Source organism: Pelophylax lessonae (genome assembly GCF_965119305.1).
Source record: "Pelophylax lessonae genome assembly, chromosome: 9".
Taxonomy (NCBI): domain Eukaryota; kingdom Metazoa; phylum Chordata; class Amphibia; order Anura; family Ranidae; genus Pelophylax; species Pelophylax lessonae.
The window spans coordinates 80,320,070-80,338,870 of record NC_138776.1 but is presented as its reverse complement, the minus strand read 5'-3'; the positions used below and the strand labels follow the sequence as shown (position 1 = coordinate 80,338,870).

At 44.5% G+C, this 18,801-nt stretch overlaps 1 protein-coding gene across 1 annotated transcript in view; it reads left to right on the top strand.

Annotated features, from left to right (window-relative positions):
- The window catches only part of LOC309563618 (alpha-2-macroglobulin-like), a 215,610-nt gene that overhangs the window by 188,188 nt on the left and 8,621 nt on the right, over positions 1 to 18,801 (top strand). The window contains exons 29-33 of the mRNA XM_082268122.1: positions 1,507 to 1,712; positions 2,965 to 3,180; positions 3,262 to 3,389; positions 3,835 to 3,925; positions 16,312 to 16,377. Coding sequence (XP_082124248.1) covers positions 1,507 to 1,712; positions 2,965 to 3,180; positions 3,262 to 3,389; positions 3,835 to 3,925; positions 16,312 to 16,377 — 707 coding nt within the window. The remainder of the gene's footprint in view (positions 1 to 1,506; positions 1,713 to 2,964; positions 3,181 to 3,261; positions 3,390 to 3,834; positions 3,926 to 16,311; positions 16,378 to 18,801) is intronic.

The window sequence follows — 18,801 nt, the reverse complement described above, 5'->3', positions numbered from 1 at the left end:
CCTTTAAGACATGGCTTAATAATTTTAGTGGAGGCACTCAAGTGACCTGCACAGAGCACTGACCTCAGCCATACTGAACACCTGTGGGAGGGATTGCAAATCTGATAGAATGCCAGGTTTCCTTGTCCAGCATCAATATTTGACTTTAGCAATGCTCTTTTGGCTGAATAGGAACAAATTCCCACAGAAATTCTCCATAACCTGTGTTCTTCCCACTATTCCTAAAGGATTTCCCCTATTGTGCATTTTAGGTTACACTTCAAAATATCACAGAAGAACAAAGGATGATATAGCCACAAAGAGGCTGCCCACCCCTATTAATACTCATAGTTGTGTCATGGGATGTACAATAAACTCATATACTATAAATGTGATGGTCAAGTGTCACCAAAATGTTGGCCATATAGTGTTTGACAAATAATTAGCAGTGAATTTTGGTTTGAGAGAATTGATGTCTATTTTCAGACCTTCTCTCACTAAAACCTTGGACTGAGCCATATGAATGGGTAAGGGGGGGGAGTTGGAGAATTGCCTAATTAATTAGGTATACAGTAAAACCTTGGATTGCGAGCATAATTCGTTCCGGAAACATGCTTGTAATCCAAAGCACTCTTATATCAAAGCAAATTTTCCCATAAGAAATAATGGAAACTCAGATGATTCGTTCCACAACCATTTATTCATAAGTCCTTCAGTTTATAGTCCATATAAAAAGATTATAGCATTGCGATAGGTTGTGTAACCATAAAATGTCCATCCACAAATAGCCGCTTCCACAAGGGGATTAGAAGCAAAATCCAGCAGGAGCTACAGAGTATCAAAGAGAAGAGAGGCGCCTCTAAGTGTAGCAATATGGTTCCATTTAATGAAGGTACAACATTTATGCAGGCTTCCGGGGTAAAGCTGTCCACATAGACTATCTTCTGCACCGCCAGCTGCCAGTCTGTAATCCTGACCGGGAAGACCACCCTGGAGTAAAGCGATCTGAAAGCGAGGGCCAGCATGGAAGGGATGATGTAGATGGTGGGGTGGAGGATGGTTTATGTGGACAGCTTTACCCCTGATGCCTGCATCCTTAGATGTGCCTGTTCCAATCATCAACCATGTGAGTTGCTAAATGTTGTATCTTCATTAAATTTAACCATATTGCTACACTTAGAGGTGCCTCTCTTCTCTTTTATACTCAGCTGTGACTTGAGGCTACTTGTATATCAAGACATCGCTTGTATATCAAGTCAAAATTTATTTGAAAATTTTGCTTGTCTTGCAAAGCGCTCTTAAACCAAGTTACTCTCAAACCAAGGTTTTACTGTACTTGTCAAACCCAGCTCTAGCTTTGATGTTGCAGAATTTTCATTAAATGCCAGTTGTAGTGTCTCCTTTTGTCCTGGCTGATGCCAAACTAAATTCTCAGAGATACTGCACCACTTATAGTAAGGTGCTAAGTTCAGTTGTTAGAGAAAGACAAGATCATAGTGTACTTATGTGGTGTCTTTGTATTTACAGATGGACAGCTCCACTGGGCACGGGATACTGCTCCTCCCGTTCAAGATTCATACTGGTACAGAGCCCCCTCTGCTGAGGTGGAAATGAATGCCTATGTACTCCTGGCTCTACTTTCTGGTCCTAAACCTGACCTGGGCAAAGCTACGGAGATTGTGAACTGGCTGAGCAAACAGCAGAATCCCTATGGAGGCTTCTCATCTACACAGGTGACTGATAGCATTCCAGTGCATTACATATCTCATTACCATTTTCACTTAATATCAAGTCCACCAAAACATAACTACACCATTATGGCTGAACTCTTGTAGATTAAATCACTGACATAACTAGTTAAATGTCTCAGTGACTGCAAGAAAATACATTTTAACACCCAGATGGCCCATCTTTACAACCCCAGCAAAGCCATGGTCAGAGCCAGATTTGAAATGTGCCCCTGCTTGGTTAAAACCGACCTTAGCAGATCACATATATGACTACCTCACTTTCATGTTCAAAAGGAGTAAAAGGAAAGTCCTACATGGCTACAAGTCATGGTGTCTTAGCTACCGCAGTGGGTGAGTCACATACTCCTTCATACCCTGAAGTGCAAAGTATATCCTTCTGTTCCTGGCTTTGAACAGAGCATTAAGAAAGCAAGGAACAGATGAATATCCATGGCAACCTATGTTCCTTTAGTACATTTTTTTGCTGCCCCTTGCATCAGAACGTATGCATATTAAAGCCTGTACTACCGAAAACCTAAGATAAAAATGTAAACGGAAATAGGTAAAACTTAAAACTTCTGACATCCTAAAAAATTACTGGTGGGGCTTTGTATCCAGATAAACACATCTACAAGTGTGAAAATTGATCTTTCATAGGAATATACAGTATTAAGAACCCATCAGTGGTCTGGCAGCACCATTTTTTGCCATAACGCTGAGTGAACAATAACAAAGCCTGGGAAAATGGAGATGTGATTTCATGGTGGTGTCAGGATTAGTGGGGGAGTTTCTATACTGTATGTTGTTCATTGTATTTTTTTTACTGTCACTTTGTCCATTTAGGGTTAGGGAAAAATTCTCTTGATAGGTCACTTTTACCCACTCCCCACTAATACTCTCTATCTATGCTCCCCCCTGTTTGTTTGTTTTTTTCATCTGTTGGAGCCCTAAGTCTAATCCTTCTGTAAACTATATGTCGGTCAAAGGCTTTGTCAGATAAACAAAATGGTAGGGGATCACTGTAAAGGTGATTATCAGTGGGTGGGTAGGCTTTCAAGTGAACCCATAACTTTGCTCTAAATGTCCAAAGTGATGGATTTTTTTTAAAGACCAAATGTTAAAAAAGGTTGGCCTTTGTTTAGAAACAATATGTTAGTTGCAGAAATGGAACACAATCCAAAATCTGGTACCTCATTAGAGGAAGGCATTGATTAGTAGATGAAGGCCTTTACAAACATTTTCTTATTCTATATAGGACACAGTTGTGGCTCTGCAAGCTCTGGCCAAGTATTCAGAACTCACATTTAGTGATAAGGGCGATGTGACTGTGACTGTCAGTGAAAGTACAGGATTTCTGGAGAAGTTCCATGTAGACAAAAACAACCGCCTCCTCCTTCAGAGAGCATCGCTACCGGCTGTTACTGGAGATTACACTGTGTCTGCCACAGGAAACGGCTGTGTTTTTGTACAGGTAAGAGGAAATCAACCCTCTGCCATTTTTTTTCTTGTTTGTAGTCATTCTCAAACTCAATTTTCTCTGCTTACCTCACAGGCAGTCCTGAGATACAATGTTCCTCCACCCAAAAGGGACACCAGCTTTTCATTAAAGGTGACACCACATTCAAACATAGAGTGTCTGGGGGATCCAGTGACAAATTTTGAGATTCACATCAATGCTGCGTGAGTTTTATTACTGTTTTCAATTATTCATCGGGGACTCATTTAAAACTTGGGGGTATAACATTATCATAATTTGTTGATGATTGGTACAATAAAAAAAACATTCCTAAAATGTCTAACTCCTACTCACTCAACTGAAGCTGTATTTGTGTCTGTGTTACTGTTGTAAAGATTTTGTCTCACTTCTTGTACTGACGGGATCTCACAGACTTTTTAGTGAAATCCTTGAACCTGGGGGGGGGGGGCTCTATAAAAAGGAAGCCAGTGTGTAAAGTTTAACCTGGTATTTTTCCATAAATGGTTCCTCTCCAGGTTATCAGATCACTTCACACACTTCACACTGCTGTTGGAAACGACTTACCTAAAAATTATCCTAAAGTATTAAGGGGCATGACAGATTATTTCACTCTAGCCCCCCCCCCTTCTTTTTTTTTTACTTTCATAGCTACACTGGAACCAGAGAAATAACTAATATGGTAGTTATAGAGGTGAAGATGCTGTCTGGATACATTCCAATCAAGAGTACTGTAAGGAAGGTAAGGATGGCTACCAAAAAATATTCTATTTGTATACGTAAAAAAAAGTTAGTGTTTCCGGCCACTGTATGATAGCAAATTATAATAATGTGGGGCATGGTGGTGGCTCATTGGTTAGCATCACTACATTACTACTCCTGTTCTTGGGATATTATTTTTATCTGAGAATCTGCCTACAAGGAGTATGTATGGTCTATCCATGCATTTATGTATTTCTTCTGGGTTGTACAATTATCTTACACACCTCCTTAAAGGATTTAATAAAATGTACAAAAGAATGACATATTGATGGCTTAGTTGAGAATACCTATTATTCTTGGAAGTGCAGGGTGTGCCTGTGCTACAATTTAATCAGCAGTCTTAAGAATTAAGTGTGGATTTCAGTAACCCATAGTACCTGGAAATGATCAAAAGAAGCCCTTGTCTGTGGGAAAAGTCATGTGGATTAGCTACCATGACTTACTGTAATTTGCGCATTGTCAATGCACTGAGTTTGATCATTTCTTTTTTATTTAGGGAAATTAGGCACAAGAGGTACACCTAAAAACTTAATTTCAGCTCCAAGTTAGGTGGTTTCCTGTGCTCTCTTCCTATTGCAGTCATTCTTTCACTAGTATCAGCGAGTAGAGATGTCGCGAACATAAAATGTTATGTTCGCGAACAGTGAACGCAAACTTCCGCAAATGTTCGCGAACGGGCGAACCGGGCGAACCGCCATAGACTTCAATAGGCAGGCACATTTTAAAACCCACAGGGACTCTTTCTGGCCACAATAGTGTTGGAAAAGTTGTTTCAAGGGGACTAACACCTGGACTGTGGCATGCCGGAGGGGAATCCATGGCAAAACTCCCATGGAAAATTACGTAGTTGACGCAGAGTCGGGTTTTAATCCATAAAGGGCATAAATCTAACCTAACATTCCTAAATTGTTTGGAATAATGTGCCTTAAAATATCCAGTGTGTGAATACGATCAGGTATGATGTTGTATTGATCAGGTAGTGAAAGGGTTGCGCCGGCTTCACAGTGACAGACCAAACTCCCCGTTTAACGCACCGCAAACAACCGCAAACAGTCCATTTGCAGTGGGCACAGTACAGTCTGTGGGCCTGACACTCACTGGCAGGCAACTGCAATTATATTACAGAGGAAAAATTAAATTACTTTTTTATCTGCAAGGTGCTGTGCCACCCTATATGAGTGGTGGGCAGTGGGCACAGTACAGTCTGTGGACCTGACACTCACTGGCAGGCAACTGCAATTATATTACAGAGGTAAAATTAAATTACTTTTTTATCTGCAAGGTGCTGTGCCACCCTATATGAGTGGTGGGCACACAGTACAGTCTGTATATATATAGAAAAAATAAATAAAAGCAGACTGATATACCAGCCCTAAAAAGGGCTTTTTGGGGTGCTGTCAGGATGCTGTCCTTACAGCAGGAGTAGACACAGAACACTGTCCTAGCTAATGATTTCCCTATTAAGTCAGCAGCAGCAGCACTCTCCCTGCTCTAACTAACTCTGCAGCTTCAGAATGAATCTAAGATGGATGCTGTCCTTGCTTTTTTATAGGATGTGGGAGGGTCTGGGAGGGAGGGTATGCTTATTGGCTGGAATGTGTCTGCTGACTGTGAGGTACAGGGTCAAAGTTTGCTCAATGATGATGTATAGGGGGCGGACCGAACATTGCATAGTTTCGCCCGCCGAGGTGAACACGAACAAGTGATGTTCGCCGGGAACTGTTCGCCGGTGAATAGTTCGGGACATCTCTATAAGCGAGACATAGTTGTCATTTTGACACACTGTGCTCTATAGACAGTAGCCCCTGTTTAAACAATTGATAAGTCATTGACAAATATGTAAAATAAGATTGTTACTAGTTTTTTGATGTACAGAGCAAATGATATTTTTATGATTAATTAATACATAACAGAAAAAAGGAGTCTGCAATGGGCCAACGTGTTTTGTGCATTAAAAGGGCCCCTCTGATTCCCACTGTATTAAAGTGTATTGTATTTGTACTGTCTACCCTCAAGTTGTAAAGCGCTGCGTAAACTGTTGGCGCTATATAAATCCTATATAATAATAAATAATAAGAAAAGATTTGAAGTACTAATCATACACTTCTCTCAGCAATGGGTGGGGATCGACACTCAAGGCAGGAAAGGAAGATATAATACCCTCCCCAGTCCCACCCACCCTGGTCCTCAGGCCAAATGTTTGTGACTATGGTAAAACATACTACACTTGGAAAACTTTGGTCATAAACAATTGTGAAATGTGCTTTTTAACCACTCCTGGACCAGAAGATTTCCCCCCTTAACCTCCCTGGCGGTATGATTCTTTTGGAATTTAGGTGCTGAAAGCGGTACCATTATTTTGCATGTAATTCTTGTGAATGAGCAGCCCAAACCAACTGTATACATTTATTATATATATATATTATATATATATATATATATATATATATATATGTATACATATATAATATATACATATATTATATATGTATACATATATATACATATATATAATAAATGTATACAGTTGGTTTGGGCTGCTCATTCACAAGAATTATGTGTATATATATATATATATATATATATATATATATTTTCATAAAAAGTACAGGAAAACTGCAGGAAAGGGCACTGGGGGGCAATGTAATGTGATTTTTTTTTTTATTTTGTATGGTATCAGTATGTTTGGTGTGTTTTACATTCGAATTTGCCGCCGGTTCCACCCCCCCGGCGGATGTCACGTCGCCAGAGACGGAAGCCGGGGCTCGCAGACGATCGGGAGAAAGCTCTGCCGCCGCATACCGCCCGCATTCTTCGCTGGATCCCGGAGAAAAGGTAAGTAAAACCTCTACCAGGATCCAGCGATCTTCCTAGCGCTACCCCGAGTGTGGCTCGGGGTTACCGCTTTTGGCTCTAAAATCTAACCCCGAGTCACGCTCGGGAATACCGCCTGGAAGGTTAATGACCAGGCCATATTTTGCGATTCAGCACTGTGTTACTTTAACCTCCCTGGCGGTAATCCCGAGCGTGACTCGGGGTGGATTTTTTAGTCCAGGATCGGTATCCCCGAGTCACTCTCGGGGTGAATGTGCAGAGAGCGCAGCGGTGTCTCTTACCTTCTCCTGGCGATCCAGCGATGATCTCTCATTGCTGTGACCGCCAGCCGAGATCCCCGCCGCTCGTCTGTCGGTCTGATGACTTCCAAGTTCCGTTCCCTGCAGCAGCAATGCTGCATGGGAGCGGAACTAGGGAGGGAAATTAAAAAAAAAAAAAAAACGTTGCACAAAACACAAACACATAACACATTTTATACATTTATACATTTATATGTATATATGTATATATGTATATATGTGTATATATATATAAAATTATATTATTGATTCAATTATAATTCATGCATATTATATATATATATATATATATATATATATATATATATATATATATATATATATATATATATATATGTGTGTGTGTGTATATATATATATATATGTATATACACACACACACACATATATATATATATATATATATAATATATAATGCATGAATTATAATCTAATCAATAATATAATTTTATTATATATATTATATATTAAATAATAAAATTATATTATTGATTCGATTATAATTCATGCGTTTGTGTTTCAAATTTATCACATCTGGGATGTCTACTAGACTCTTGTTTTGGTCAGGTTTAAGTCAGTAATTACTAAGATTTGTAGGCCTATAATACATAACGCCAAATTTCAATGAAAAAATAGTACCGCTTTTGGTATGTAATTCCTGACATAATCATACAGCCAGGGAGGTTACTGGATAATTGCACGGTCGTGCGACGCTATACCCAAATAAAATTGATGTCCTTTTTTTCCCACAAATAGAGCCTTCTTTTGGTGGTATATATAAAAAAAAAAGTTATAAAAAAAAAAAAAAAAAAAAAAGCTTCAGAGATGATCAAATACCACCAAAAGAAAGCTCTATTCTTTTTTCACTTTCCGTTATATAAAATTGTCAAAAAAAATTAAAAATCAACATTTTTTAACATTTTAGGCCAATTTGGTTTCTACTACATATTTTTGTTAAAAAAAAATTGCAATAAGTGTATTTTGATTGGTTTGCATAAACGTTATCGCGTCTACTAACTATGGGAAAGATTTATGTCATGGCGGCGATCTGCAATTTTTTGCAGGACTGCGACATTGCGGCGGACAGTACGGACCCCTAACTGATGCGTTGCTTGTGAAATGATCACAGAGACCTGTGATCCTCTATAGCAGGATCACAGGAGCTCTGTGATCATTCCAGGGAGAAGAATGATCCGCTGTGTTTACAACAGCTACCCGAAATTCTCTCTCAGCGGGGAACAATCGCGGGTGTCAGACGGCAATCAGAGCCGCCTGCCCCATGCATCGGAGTCCCTGCTGCCGAGTGGGGGCGGGAGCGCATCGCTGGTGGTGCGTGCTCGCCCCCTAGTTGCAGGCGCGCGATCGACGTAGGTCTACGTCGGTTTGAGCTGGAGAGCCGCAGTAAATCGGCGGCAGGCGGTCAAGAACCAGTTAATGACCAACTTACTTTCCATACTATGTCTGGTTATGGTGACTGGAGTAAGTAGGCATAATATATAGAATAGTCTCCAATACATAATTCAAAAATACTATTACAAAAATAATCTTTAGCCAAAGAAGATTCCTACTCAGAGATCTGATTTGTTTGAGATATAATAAGCCAGGGGTTGAGTGACATGACAACAGCCACCAAAAACGAGAAAAGCAAAAAGAAAAAGGAAATCTACCCCATATTTTATTTTTATATAGATTGACAATTTAAATTCTGTATGAGCTAAAACTTGTCTTTATATTGTTGGCAGTACTCCTTGAGTACGGTGATTAACCACTCTGCAAGGTTTTACCCCCTAATGACCAGGCCATTTTTTGGAAAACGACACTGCGTTGCTTTACCTGACAATTGCCCGGTTGTGCGACGTTGTACCCAAATAAAATTGATGTGCTTTTTTTCCCCACAAATAGAGCTTTCTTTTGGTGGTATTTGATCATCTCTGAAGTTTTTATTTTTTGTGGTCAATACTTAAAGTCGTCACCCTGGTAAGGACAGTCGGTGTGGTGTGCCTGAACCGACGTAAGGGGGTAGCCTGTAAATAAAGAGGGCACCCCTAAGGGAAAGAGGTTGAGAAAAAGGGTGAAGGAGGGTGGGGTGACGATCCGAGGCAGCAGGCCGGTCTAGGGGAGGGGCGGCGCTATAAAGCCCGCTAGCTCCTCCCACAAATACCGGCCTGCGGCCGCACACTTGTGGTCAATACTTAAAGTCGTCACCCTGGTAAGGACAGTCGGTGTGGTGTGCCTGAACCGACGTAAGGGGGGTAGCCTGTAAATAAAGAGGGCAAAAGAGTAAGCAAAACATCACACTTTATTCAAAACAACTTAGGACACAAGCCTGCGAAATGCCAGTCTCAATTCCTTCTCTGGGTGCGGTATATAAACTTGGAAGGCGTCCGATTCCCACCTACCAAGCCTTTTAATGATATGGCCTGGCGTATTATTCCCAGAAGCAGCCGTAGCCGCACCTATCCGGAAGGAATGGCCGGAGTGCGCTGCAGGGTCCCACCCCAGTCTGATGCAAAGTGAACGTATGTAAAAAATGAATTTGGACGTAGTGAGGGGAACGTCCAGTAGCGTAAAGAGCGGTGCATGGCCGGGAGTGCTCAGGGTCTGAGCCACGAAAACATCCAACACTCTGACTGGGCACCAATGATTCCCAGACGGGTAAAACGGGATGGAAACGGGGTGGCCCACCTGCCTGGTCTTGGTGCACTGCAGTGTCAAAACATAATGATCCCCCCATTTGACCAGATCTCATTTGAGGAGACACAAACGCCCCTCAGCTGCGGAAGCAACCGAAAACTCCCCAGGCCTGAGAAAGCCGTAGAAGGCCAGATACATTGCCGCTTTGACAACTGCATTCGTGTATGGCTCAAAAGGCGTCGTGTCCAGTAAGTTGGAGAGAGCCCTGAATTTCTCCCCATCTATCGGCAGCCGCCTGATGGGGGAATGGTGATCCATCCTGCCAATGCCCTTCAGGAGGCTCTTCAGAGGATATGCCCGGAGGAAAGGCAAGGAGTTTGGATGGTGCGTCAGAACGTGGTGTTGAACACCCGCCAGATACAGTTTAATAGTTATGACAGATAACTTAAGTTGGAGGTGGCAAAAAGCAGCGAAGGCGACCATGGTCTGCACTGACTGGTCATCCAACCCGAATTCTACTAAAAACCTTTGGAAGATGGCCATGGCTCGGTCATAGGCCTTCCTGGTGTTGGATGACAGAGCCATACGGGCCAACTCCCGTCCATGCGCCATGACACGGGCTAGTCCAGGAGCAGATCCTTGAACTCCGGGGTCCGCGTGGGGCATCTGTCGGCCGTCGGGTGGAGAGTGAAGAAAACCTGCAATTTGGAGCGGGAAAGAGCGTCAGCGGCTGAGTTGGAGTGACCCGGAATATGCTCACAGTATAGAAAAAACTGGTAAGTGGCAGCTACCAAGGTCAGCCTGCGGACCAGCCTCATGATAGTCAGGGATGAAGACCGGCCTTTGTTGATGATGTCACAAGCAGCCATGTTGTCACTGAAACATTTGACTGCCATCCCTGACCAGCACCTACCCCAGGTGACAGCAGCTGCCACAATAGGGTATAATTCAAACAAAGCCGAGGTCTCCTGGAAAGCAGGTAAGGCTGGAGACTCAGCCGGCCAACTATCCCTGAACCATGAGTCCCCGAAGATGGCTGCGAACCCGGTATTAGCGGCCGCATCCGTCCAAAACACAGGGGACTGGGCAGAGATGGGCGGGATGAACATGGAGATACCGTTCCAGCTTTCCAGGAACTCAACCCACATGCCCAGGTCCGCCCTGGCAGGGGGATCCAAGTGGGAGATGACACCCTCCGGAAGACCTGGCAACAGCTGCAGCAACCGAGAGATGAAGGACCTGCCCTGGGGGATGATTCGCATGGCAAAGTTCAATGACCCGATCAAGGACTGCAACTCCTTCCTGGAAAAAGACCCTAGTTCCAAGAACCTGCCTACCATCCCACGAATACGTTCAAGTTTGTCCACAGGGAGGCCGGACTGCATAGAGACGGAATCCAGGGTAATCCCCAAGAAATCCAACCTGGTGACCGGACCGACCGTTTTGCCTGGTGACAGGGGAACCCCTAAGGTGGAAAATAAGGCCAAGGTACTTCTTAAACTGACCGGCGTGCAGTTGCTACTCTCGACCAACAGAAAATCATCAGTGCAACACCGAGGGGCACCTGGAGACATTCAGAAGGAGCCAGCAGAGCGTCTCTGCAAAGGAATCGAAAATCTTGGGGCTGCTTTTAGACCCAAAGGTCAGCCTGGAGGCGAAATAATATTTCTCCCTCCACTTAACACCGTGGATGTGCCATAAGGAGGGGTGAATAGGCAGCAGCTTGAAAGCGTTGGCAATATCCGTTTTACTGAGCCAGGCAGCCCTGCCAGCCCCTAAAATGGCCTGGATGGCATTGTCCACGGTGGCATAGTGGAGAGAGAACTCGGCTGAAGGAATAAGGGAATTAAGGCTGGGGTTGGTGGAAGAATGAAGAGCCGACATGTCGATAATTAAGCGTTTTTTATTGGTGAATTTGCTTGTGGCAATACCGATAGGGTTGGTACGCCAAGAGGAGAAGGGGGGGGGGGGCCGGGAAGGGGCCCAACATGAACCCCTCCTGCACTTCCTTCTCAAGTAGTAGATCTACCGACTCCGGGTCCTCCCTGGCCGATAGTAAATTGGGACATTCCAGAGTCCCAGTGGGAAGAGACACCAGCCCAGTGTGGAACCCACCCGAGAACCCTTGAATCAGATACTCCACCAGGTGAGGAGACGGATGAGCCTGCAGGTAAAACTCCAGCACCTCGACCTTGACCCCGGTTAGTCATTGTTTAGGGTAAATCTTGGATGGACACATGGATTTCGTGTGAGCCCTGAAACAGATGGAGCAGACATGGAGCAGCCTGCAAGCACTGAAGCTGCACGCCCCCCCATTGAAATTGTTGCAAACCTGGGCTTTACCTAAGAACACGATGGGACGACCCAGCTTATCCCTAAGGCCACGCTGCTCTGACCTGCCAGCACCCCCCCCTGGGACCCCGGCCGGGGAGGATACAGCCTCCATGGGGCAAAGGCTGGCAGAATGTGATGTGGAGGAGCATGTGGCACAGGAGGGAGGTGCCAAGCCTGCGAAGTGCCTGCAGAAGAGCTCGGTATCCAGCAGACTCCAATCCACACGAACGTTGAATTGAGCCAAGGCTGCCGCCGCCTTGGCCGAGATTGACTTATGGAAGTCGAAGAAGGTAAAACCCCCGTATTTATGCCCTAAATCCACTATCTTATGCAGGTAAAGATCTAACTCTTCCCGCCGCTGCGGGTAAACGGAACACAAAACGTCCCTGTAGATGCCGAAGGCCAGGACAAACTCGGGGATAGTGAGCTTCTTATTAAGCCTGGGGTCCCTGGCCTTCATGACTACGGACAAATCACCGTAATTGTAGACCTTACTTTCGACCATGTCCTGGGAGGCAATGAGGAGAGCCACTAGGTTGACATCCTTCCCTTCCAAGATATCCTTGCGGAGAGCCGCGGGGACCAAGTGGGCCGGGGTGATAATAGGAGAAACCGTGGAAGAAGGCAAGATGGGAACTGGGGGCCTACCCTGATCACTAGCGGGAACTGGGGTCGGGACCGGCAAGGAAGGAGGGGGACCCCCTTGAGCCGGACTGGCGTCCTCCAGCTTAGTCAGCCTATCGCCGATGGACTGCAGGGAAGATAGGATGGAGTCCAGGGTCCCTTGTATAGCAGACGTACAGCCCTGAGAGCTGGTGCCCAGTCCCGGATCTTCTGGGTGTTCCATCATCAACCTGAAAAGTTCCGCTTTCCTTGCTGTGGCCGGGAACGGGATTCCCTTCTGGCGTAGGACCGCGGAGATCTTTGGAATAGTCCAAGACCCGTAGGAGCCCAGCGGGGACGGAACCCGACGACCCCTGGGGGTACCGGATCTGACAGGGGTACCAATTCTGGCTGGCGTGGGGGGGGGGGAAGATCCTTCTTCCAGGATGGCACCTTGAGGCCCACTGTTGAAGGAAACAGAAAAAAAAAAATAGAACACCCAAGTCCGATTAACGACCGTAACGAATATGGAGAACAACTGGCTGGCTAGCTAAAGCCCGGAGGCGAAGAACTTAACTACCCCGTGACAGGTGAGGCCCTGCTAGAAGCCAAGCGGCCGGTGAGAGGCTCTACCTATGATTTGGGCGAGGGGCGTGAGCCACTGACGTGGTGGCGGGAATCTCCGACGAGATTGGGAGGTTGGCCTCGCGGGACCGGCTATGAAGGGGGGGGGGGTCTAAGGCCAGCACCTGAACCCTAACAGCCAGTTGACTTGCCCTACAAGGGAGGGGGGGGCAATACATGACAGAACCATACAGCTGGAGTGTCACAGAAAATAACAGTGTTGACAAGAAGGACAGACAACATGAAATGTGGTATGTGCGTGGAGGTGATGAAGCCGTGACGGAGCACGGGAACCAAAGCAACCGCAGGTGAAGCACATGAGGAGTGTATGAGCCTGAAGAACCTGGAAGGGGCTGACCACCGGGCAACCAGACAAAGATGACTAAGTGTAGTGGGGGCAAATGACAGAATGGCCTACCAGTGTCTATGGGCGATGCCAGAGTAGCGTCTGTGAAGACTAAAATAAGTGGAGCCGTGAGGTACACAAGGAACCTGAACCTGAAGTAGTACCTGATGCCGGTATTGAAGGACATGGTGAGAACCTGAAGAAAAAAAGGCAAATGGTCAAAAAATAGGGGGGGGGGTCACCCAGACCCCCCACTGGAGAACATCATAAGGAACCAAACAGAACACGCACACCCTGCGAGCCATGAGACCCCCCCCCCCTCCCACCAACCCTCACGTACCAACCCCCCCCCCCTCCCACTGGTAAGACAGGGCCACCCCCCCAAAGCAATAACAGCCGTGACAACCAGGAACAAAGCAGGGAACATGAGATGGGGGAGACAAGCTTAACGGAGGCTGAAATAAGAGTAGAGACACATAAATGTGAGGTAGCCGTGGCCTAGTGGAGAGGCATGCAGTGTGTGCACGAGTCTGTGTATGGAGGTAGCCGTGGCCTTGCAGGAAGGCAGGCAGTGTGTGCAGGATCGTATGTGAAGACAAATAGCCGTGGCCTATAGAGAGGCAGGCAGTGTGTGTAGGAAGATGCCACCCCCCCCCTCCCCCCTCCCCCCTCCCCCCCATTCCCTGCAGTACCTGACCCCCTGCTGAACAGCGGGGAGAAAACAGCGGAGTGGCCGACAGAAGCAGCAGAGCAGACGGAGGCCAAATGCGGGGGAGCCGGACAGGATAGCAGTGGAGGGTGAGCCAGGCACTTGTTGGAGGCTGCGCTGTGGTAGAGGAGCTCGGCGAGCAGCGCTTCCTGATACACGGCCCGACCGGACGTCCGGTCCACGAGGAAGAACAGCGAGATCCGACGTCAGGTGATCACTGGAAACACCTGACCAGTGACGATCCGAGTCAGCAGGCCGGTCTAGGGGAGGGGCGGCGCTATAAAGCCCGCTAGCTCCTCCCACAAATACCGGCCTGCGGCCGCACACTTGCGCTATAAACAAAAAGAGTTGAAACAAAAAATGTGAGTGTGTGTGCTCACGTGAACGCGCCTAGGATTAGGTGAAATATTAAATAAAATTGGATATTAGTGTTATTTTACAAACTAAAAATATTGTAAAATTCCTATGAGCAGCTAGTCAAAACAACAAGGGGTTGTGTCCACAGTGAATATTAAGGGGACAGCGCTTAAATGGTATAAATATCTAAATAAACATCATCAAAAATCCATAATAATTCATAATAAATATGCCATAAATATAAATGGTATCCAGTCTTCCTACACTTTATTCCTGGTGCAAATCCTATTTGGATGTAATCAGGACCTTCCCACTGTTCTGGAGGAGCTGAGTATTTCGTCCACTGTCTGTCCTCTCAGTGGGTATGATGGTCTATATCTAATGCTTGCTTGTTCAGTCCTTCAGGTTTCTGATTGCCTCAAGCAAAGACTATGTTTCAGCCCTTCTTACAGAGAGGCTGTGGTAAGTGACCAAGCAAGCATTAGATACAGACCATCATACCCACCGAGAGGACAGACAGTGGACGAAATACTCAGCTCCTCCAGAACAGTGGGAAGGTCCTGATTACATCCAAGTAGGATTTGCACCAGGAATAAAGTGTAGGAAGACTGGATACCATTCTAAAGACCACTTACCTGAGCTGGACCCCAAGGGGCCGTCTGGTAAGTGGACTCACAACTCGGTTACTGATCCCCCCAGTGTTGATCCTGCATGTGGTTCATCCCTTGCACTGAGCACGTTGCACTTTTGGAAACATTGAACTGCACTATTGCACCAAGCACTTTTATATTGTAATATTTTTTGTATTTTGTCTGTCACAAGTTTATATCAGCACGGACACCTTTGTACTCGGCACTTTGAAGAACCAGTTGGGGGTTTGCTTTTCATATGCATTTATTTCCCAAACTGCATTTTTTGATATAATTTTATATGGCATATTTATTATGAATTATTATGGATTTTTGATGATGTTTATTTAGATATCTATACCATTTGAGCGCTGTCCCCTTTATATTCACAATAAACAAAAAGAGACCGACAATTTTGAGAAAAAAAAAAACAATATTTTTTACTTTCTGCTATAAAACACATCCAGTAAAAAAAATTTAAAAAATCGAATTTCTTTATCAGTTTAGGCTAATTTGTATTCTATTCTGCTACATATTTTTGGTAAATAAATTCTGGTACACAGCATATGCAAGATGAGGAATATGATGTCATTGGTGGCTCAGTGGAGAAGGAATAGGCTGGCCGCCAATGACGTCATGCGCCTCATCTACCACAATACCCTGCTGGAAAAAAAAGACTTTCCCTGATATCTTAGGGCAAATTATTTTTTTCTTTCAAGCAGAAAATTGTAAGGTCATATGACACAAGAGGTGCAAAGGTGTGCAGCGCTGCATGCTGATGGACATTTTTGTTAAGGGGGGGGAAAGGACCACTTTAACTTTGCTAAGGCTGACACGTAAGTTCAGGATTCATTTCAAAGTTTTGATCCAGCCACCAGGGCAAATACTAACTAACCCAACACCATCACCATCACCAAATAGTGACAGGAAACTGTAACCTTTTTATAATAATATAATATGAATATTAAGATATGTTATTTATTTATTTTTTCACAGCTGCAGGACAGACTGATACAGAGAAGTGAAATACAGACGGACATGGTCACCTTATATCTGAATGAGGTTTGAATGCCTTTTTTTCATGTACATATTGACTTGAGATGGCAGCTATACGATCCATCCTCTCTGCAGCATAATTGTGATATACATGTAGGCAGGTGCAGTTTACTTTCTCAACTGCAGGTGGTGATCTTCCGCAGCGGCACTGCAGTTTGAAAGAAAGTCAAGAGAAACATGGTTCCTCTATGGTTTCTTAGGGAAGCTATCATATTGGATGCTGCAGCCCCATGTGACTCTAGCACTCCAGCAGCCATCTCGGGTCAGGCAGATCCTTTTTAAGGCTCTGGCTCCCAGGTTTGGCACGCATTTTGCGCACTGGTAGATTAGGGACAGAACTAACGGCAGGGAAAGGTTCCTGATGAGGAGGAAAAATTTAGGGCTTTCAACTTCTCTGGACATCTACCTGCTTGAGGACCATACGGTCAGGTTGCATTCTGCCCCTTTCTAAAGGCTCAGTCAGTTCGGCTGAATCCTGCTCTTTACTCGCTGTTGGAACCGTGAGTGTTCCCAGCTGGCCTGACTTCCCACCGGATTATTTGTGACTGTCTTTTCATTATTTCAATACAAGTTATTTCATCACACTGGGACTGTGTGTGTTTTGCACCCCACCTGCATACAAATGCAGCTATTTTGAATCACTTATTACACTCGCATGGCCGGTCTCGCTTTAAGTACAAAATAATTGAATGGTGGCACGGGATCTATCTGAATGTCTCTAAATTTACCATCAGGAAACACAGGACTTCTCCGAATCTGTCCTTCCTTCAGTCAGCTCCGCTTTTGCAATTTCTTTTCAGCCCTGATGAAGGGGGCATTTTAGACACACAAAATACATTGGTGCTTGTTACAACATAAATAAAGTGGAAACTGTTATTCAAAAGATACCTTAATTTTTTAATGTGGCACTCTATGTATTTCTACTAATATGGCCTTATTGTAAGGGAGTAGTAGAGATCTGCAAAGGCTCATTTTGGATGAGATTCAGCTGACCAGATGGTGCTCACAGGCTCATGTTTATCACATTGCTCACAAACAATGGTTTCCCAATTGTTATGTATATGTAATGTGTGTGTGTGTATATATATATATATACACACACACACACACTATATTTTCAAATTATTCGGACTTTACACGCACATGAACTTTAATGGCATCCCAGTCTCAGTCTGTAGGGTTCAACATTGAGAGGGCCCATCCTTTGCAGCTATACCAGCTTCAACGCTTCTGGGAAGGCTGTCTACAAGCTTTAGGAGTGTGTCTATGGGAATGTTTGACCATTCTTCCAGAAGCGCATTTGCAAAGTCAGGCACTGATGTTGGATGAGGATGCCTGGCTTGCAGTCTCCACTCAAATTCATCCCAAAGGTGTTCTATCGGGTTACGGTCAGGACAAGTTCCTCCACCCCCAAACTCGCTCATCCATGTCTTTATGGACCTTGCTTTGTTCACTGGTCCAAATCATTTGGTGGAGGGGGGATTATGGTGTGGGGTTGTTCTTCAGGGGTTGAGTTTGGCCCCTTAATTCCAGCTCTTAAGGTATCAGCATTCCAAGACATTTTGGACAATTCCATGCTCCAAACTTAGTGGGAACAGTTTGTGGGTGGCCCCTTCCTGTTCCAACCTGATTGCGCACCAGTGCACAAAGCAAGATCCATAAAGACATAGATGAGCGAGATTGGGGTAGAGGAACTTGATTTGCCTGCACAAAGTCCTAACCTCAACCAGATGGAACACCTTTGAGATGAATTAGAGCAGAAACTGGGAGCCAGGCAAAACCCCTTACCTGTCCACATTACTTTAGTTTCTAAATCTTGTGTCATTGATGTTCATCTTTCTAACAGAGTTGTGTGCTTGTTATATTACCCGCTTCTGGACCGGAAGGTTTTGCCTCCTTAATGGCCAGGCCATTTTATGTGATTCAGCACTGCGTTATTTTACCTGACAATTGCACAGTCGTGCGACACTGTACCCAAATAAAATTGGTGTCATTTTTTCCCACAAATAGAGCTTCTTTAGGTGGTATTTGATCACCTCTGCAATTTTTATTTTTTGCCCTATAAACCAAAAACAAGAGAGCGACAATTCTGAAATAGAAACAACATTTTTTACTTTCTGCTATATAACATTCCCAATAAAAAAATAAATAAATACATTTTTTTTCATCATTTTAGGCCATTTTGTATTCTGCTACATATTTTTGGTAAAAAAAAAAAAATCCCAATAAGCGTATATTGATTGGTTTGCGCAAAAGTTATCGCGTCTACAAATTAGGGGAAAGATTTATGTCATTTTTATTTATTTATTATTTTTTACTAGTAATGGTAACGATCAGCGATTTTTAGTGGGACTGCGACACTGCGGCGGACAGATCGGACCCCTAACTGACATTTTTGAAACTTTTCGGGGGACCAGTGACATTACTACA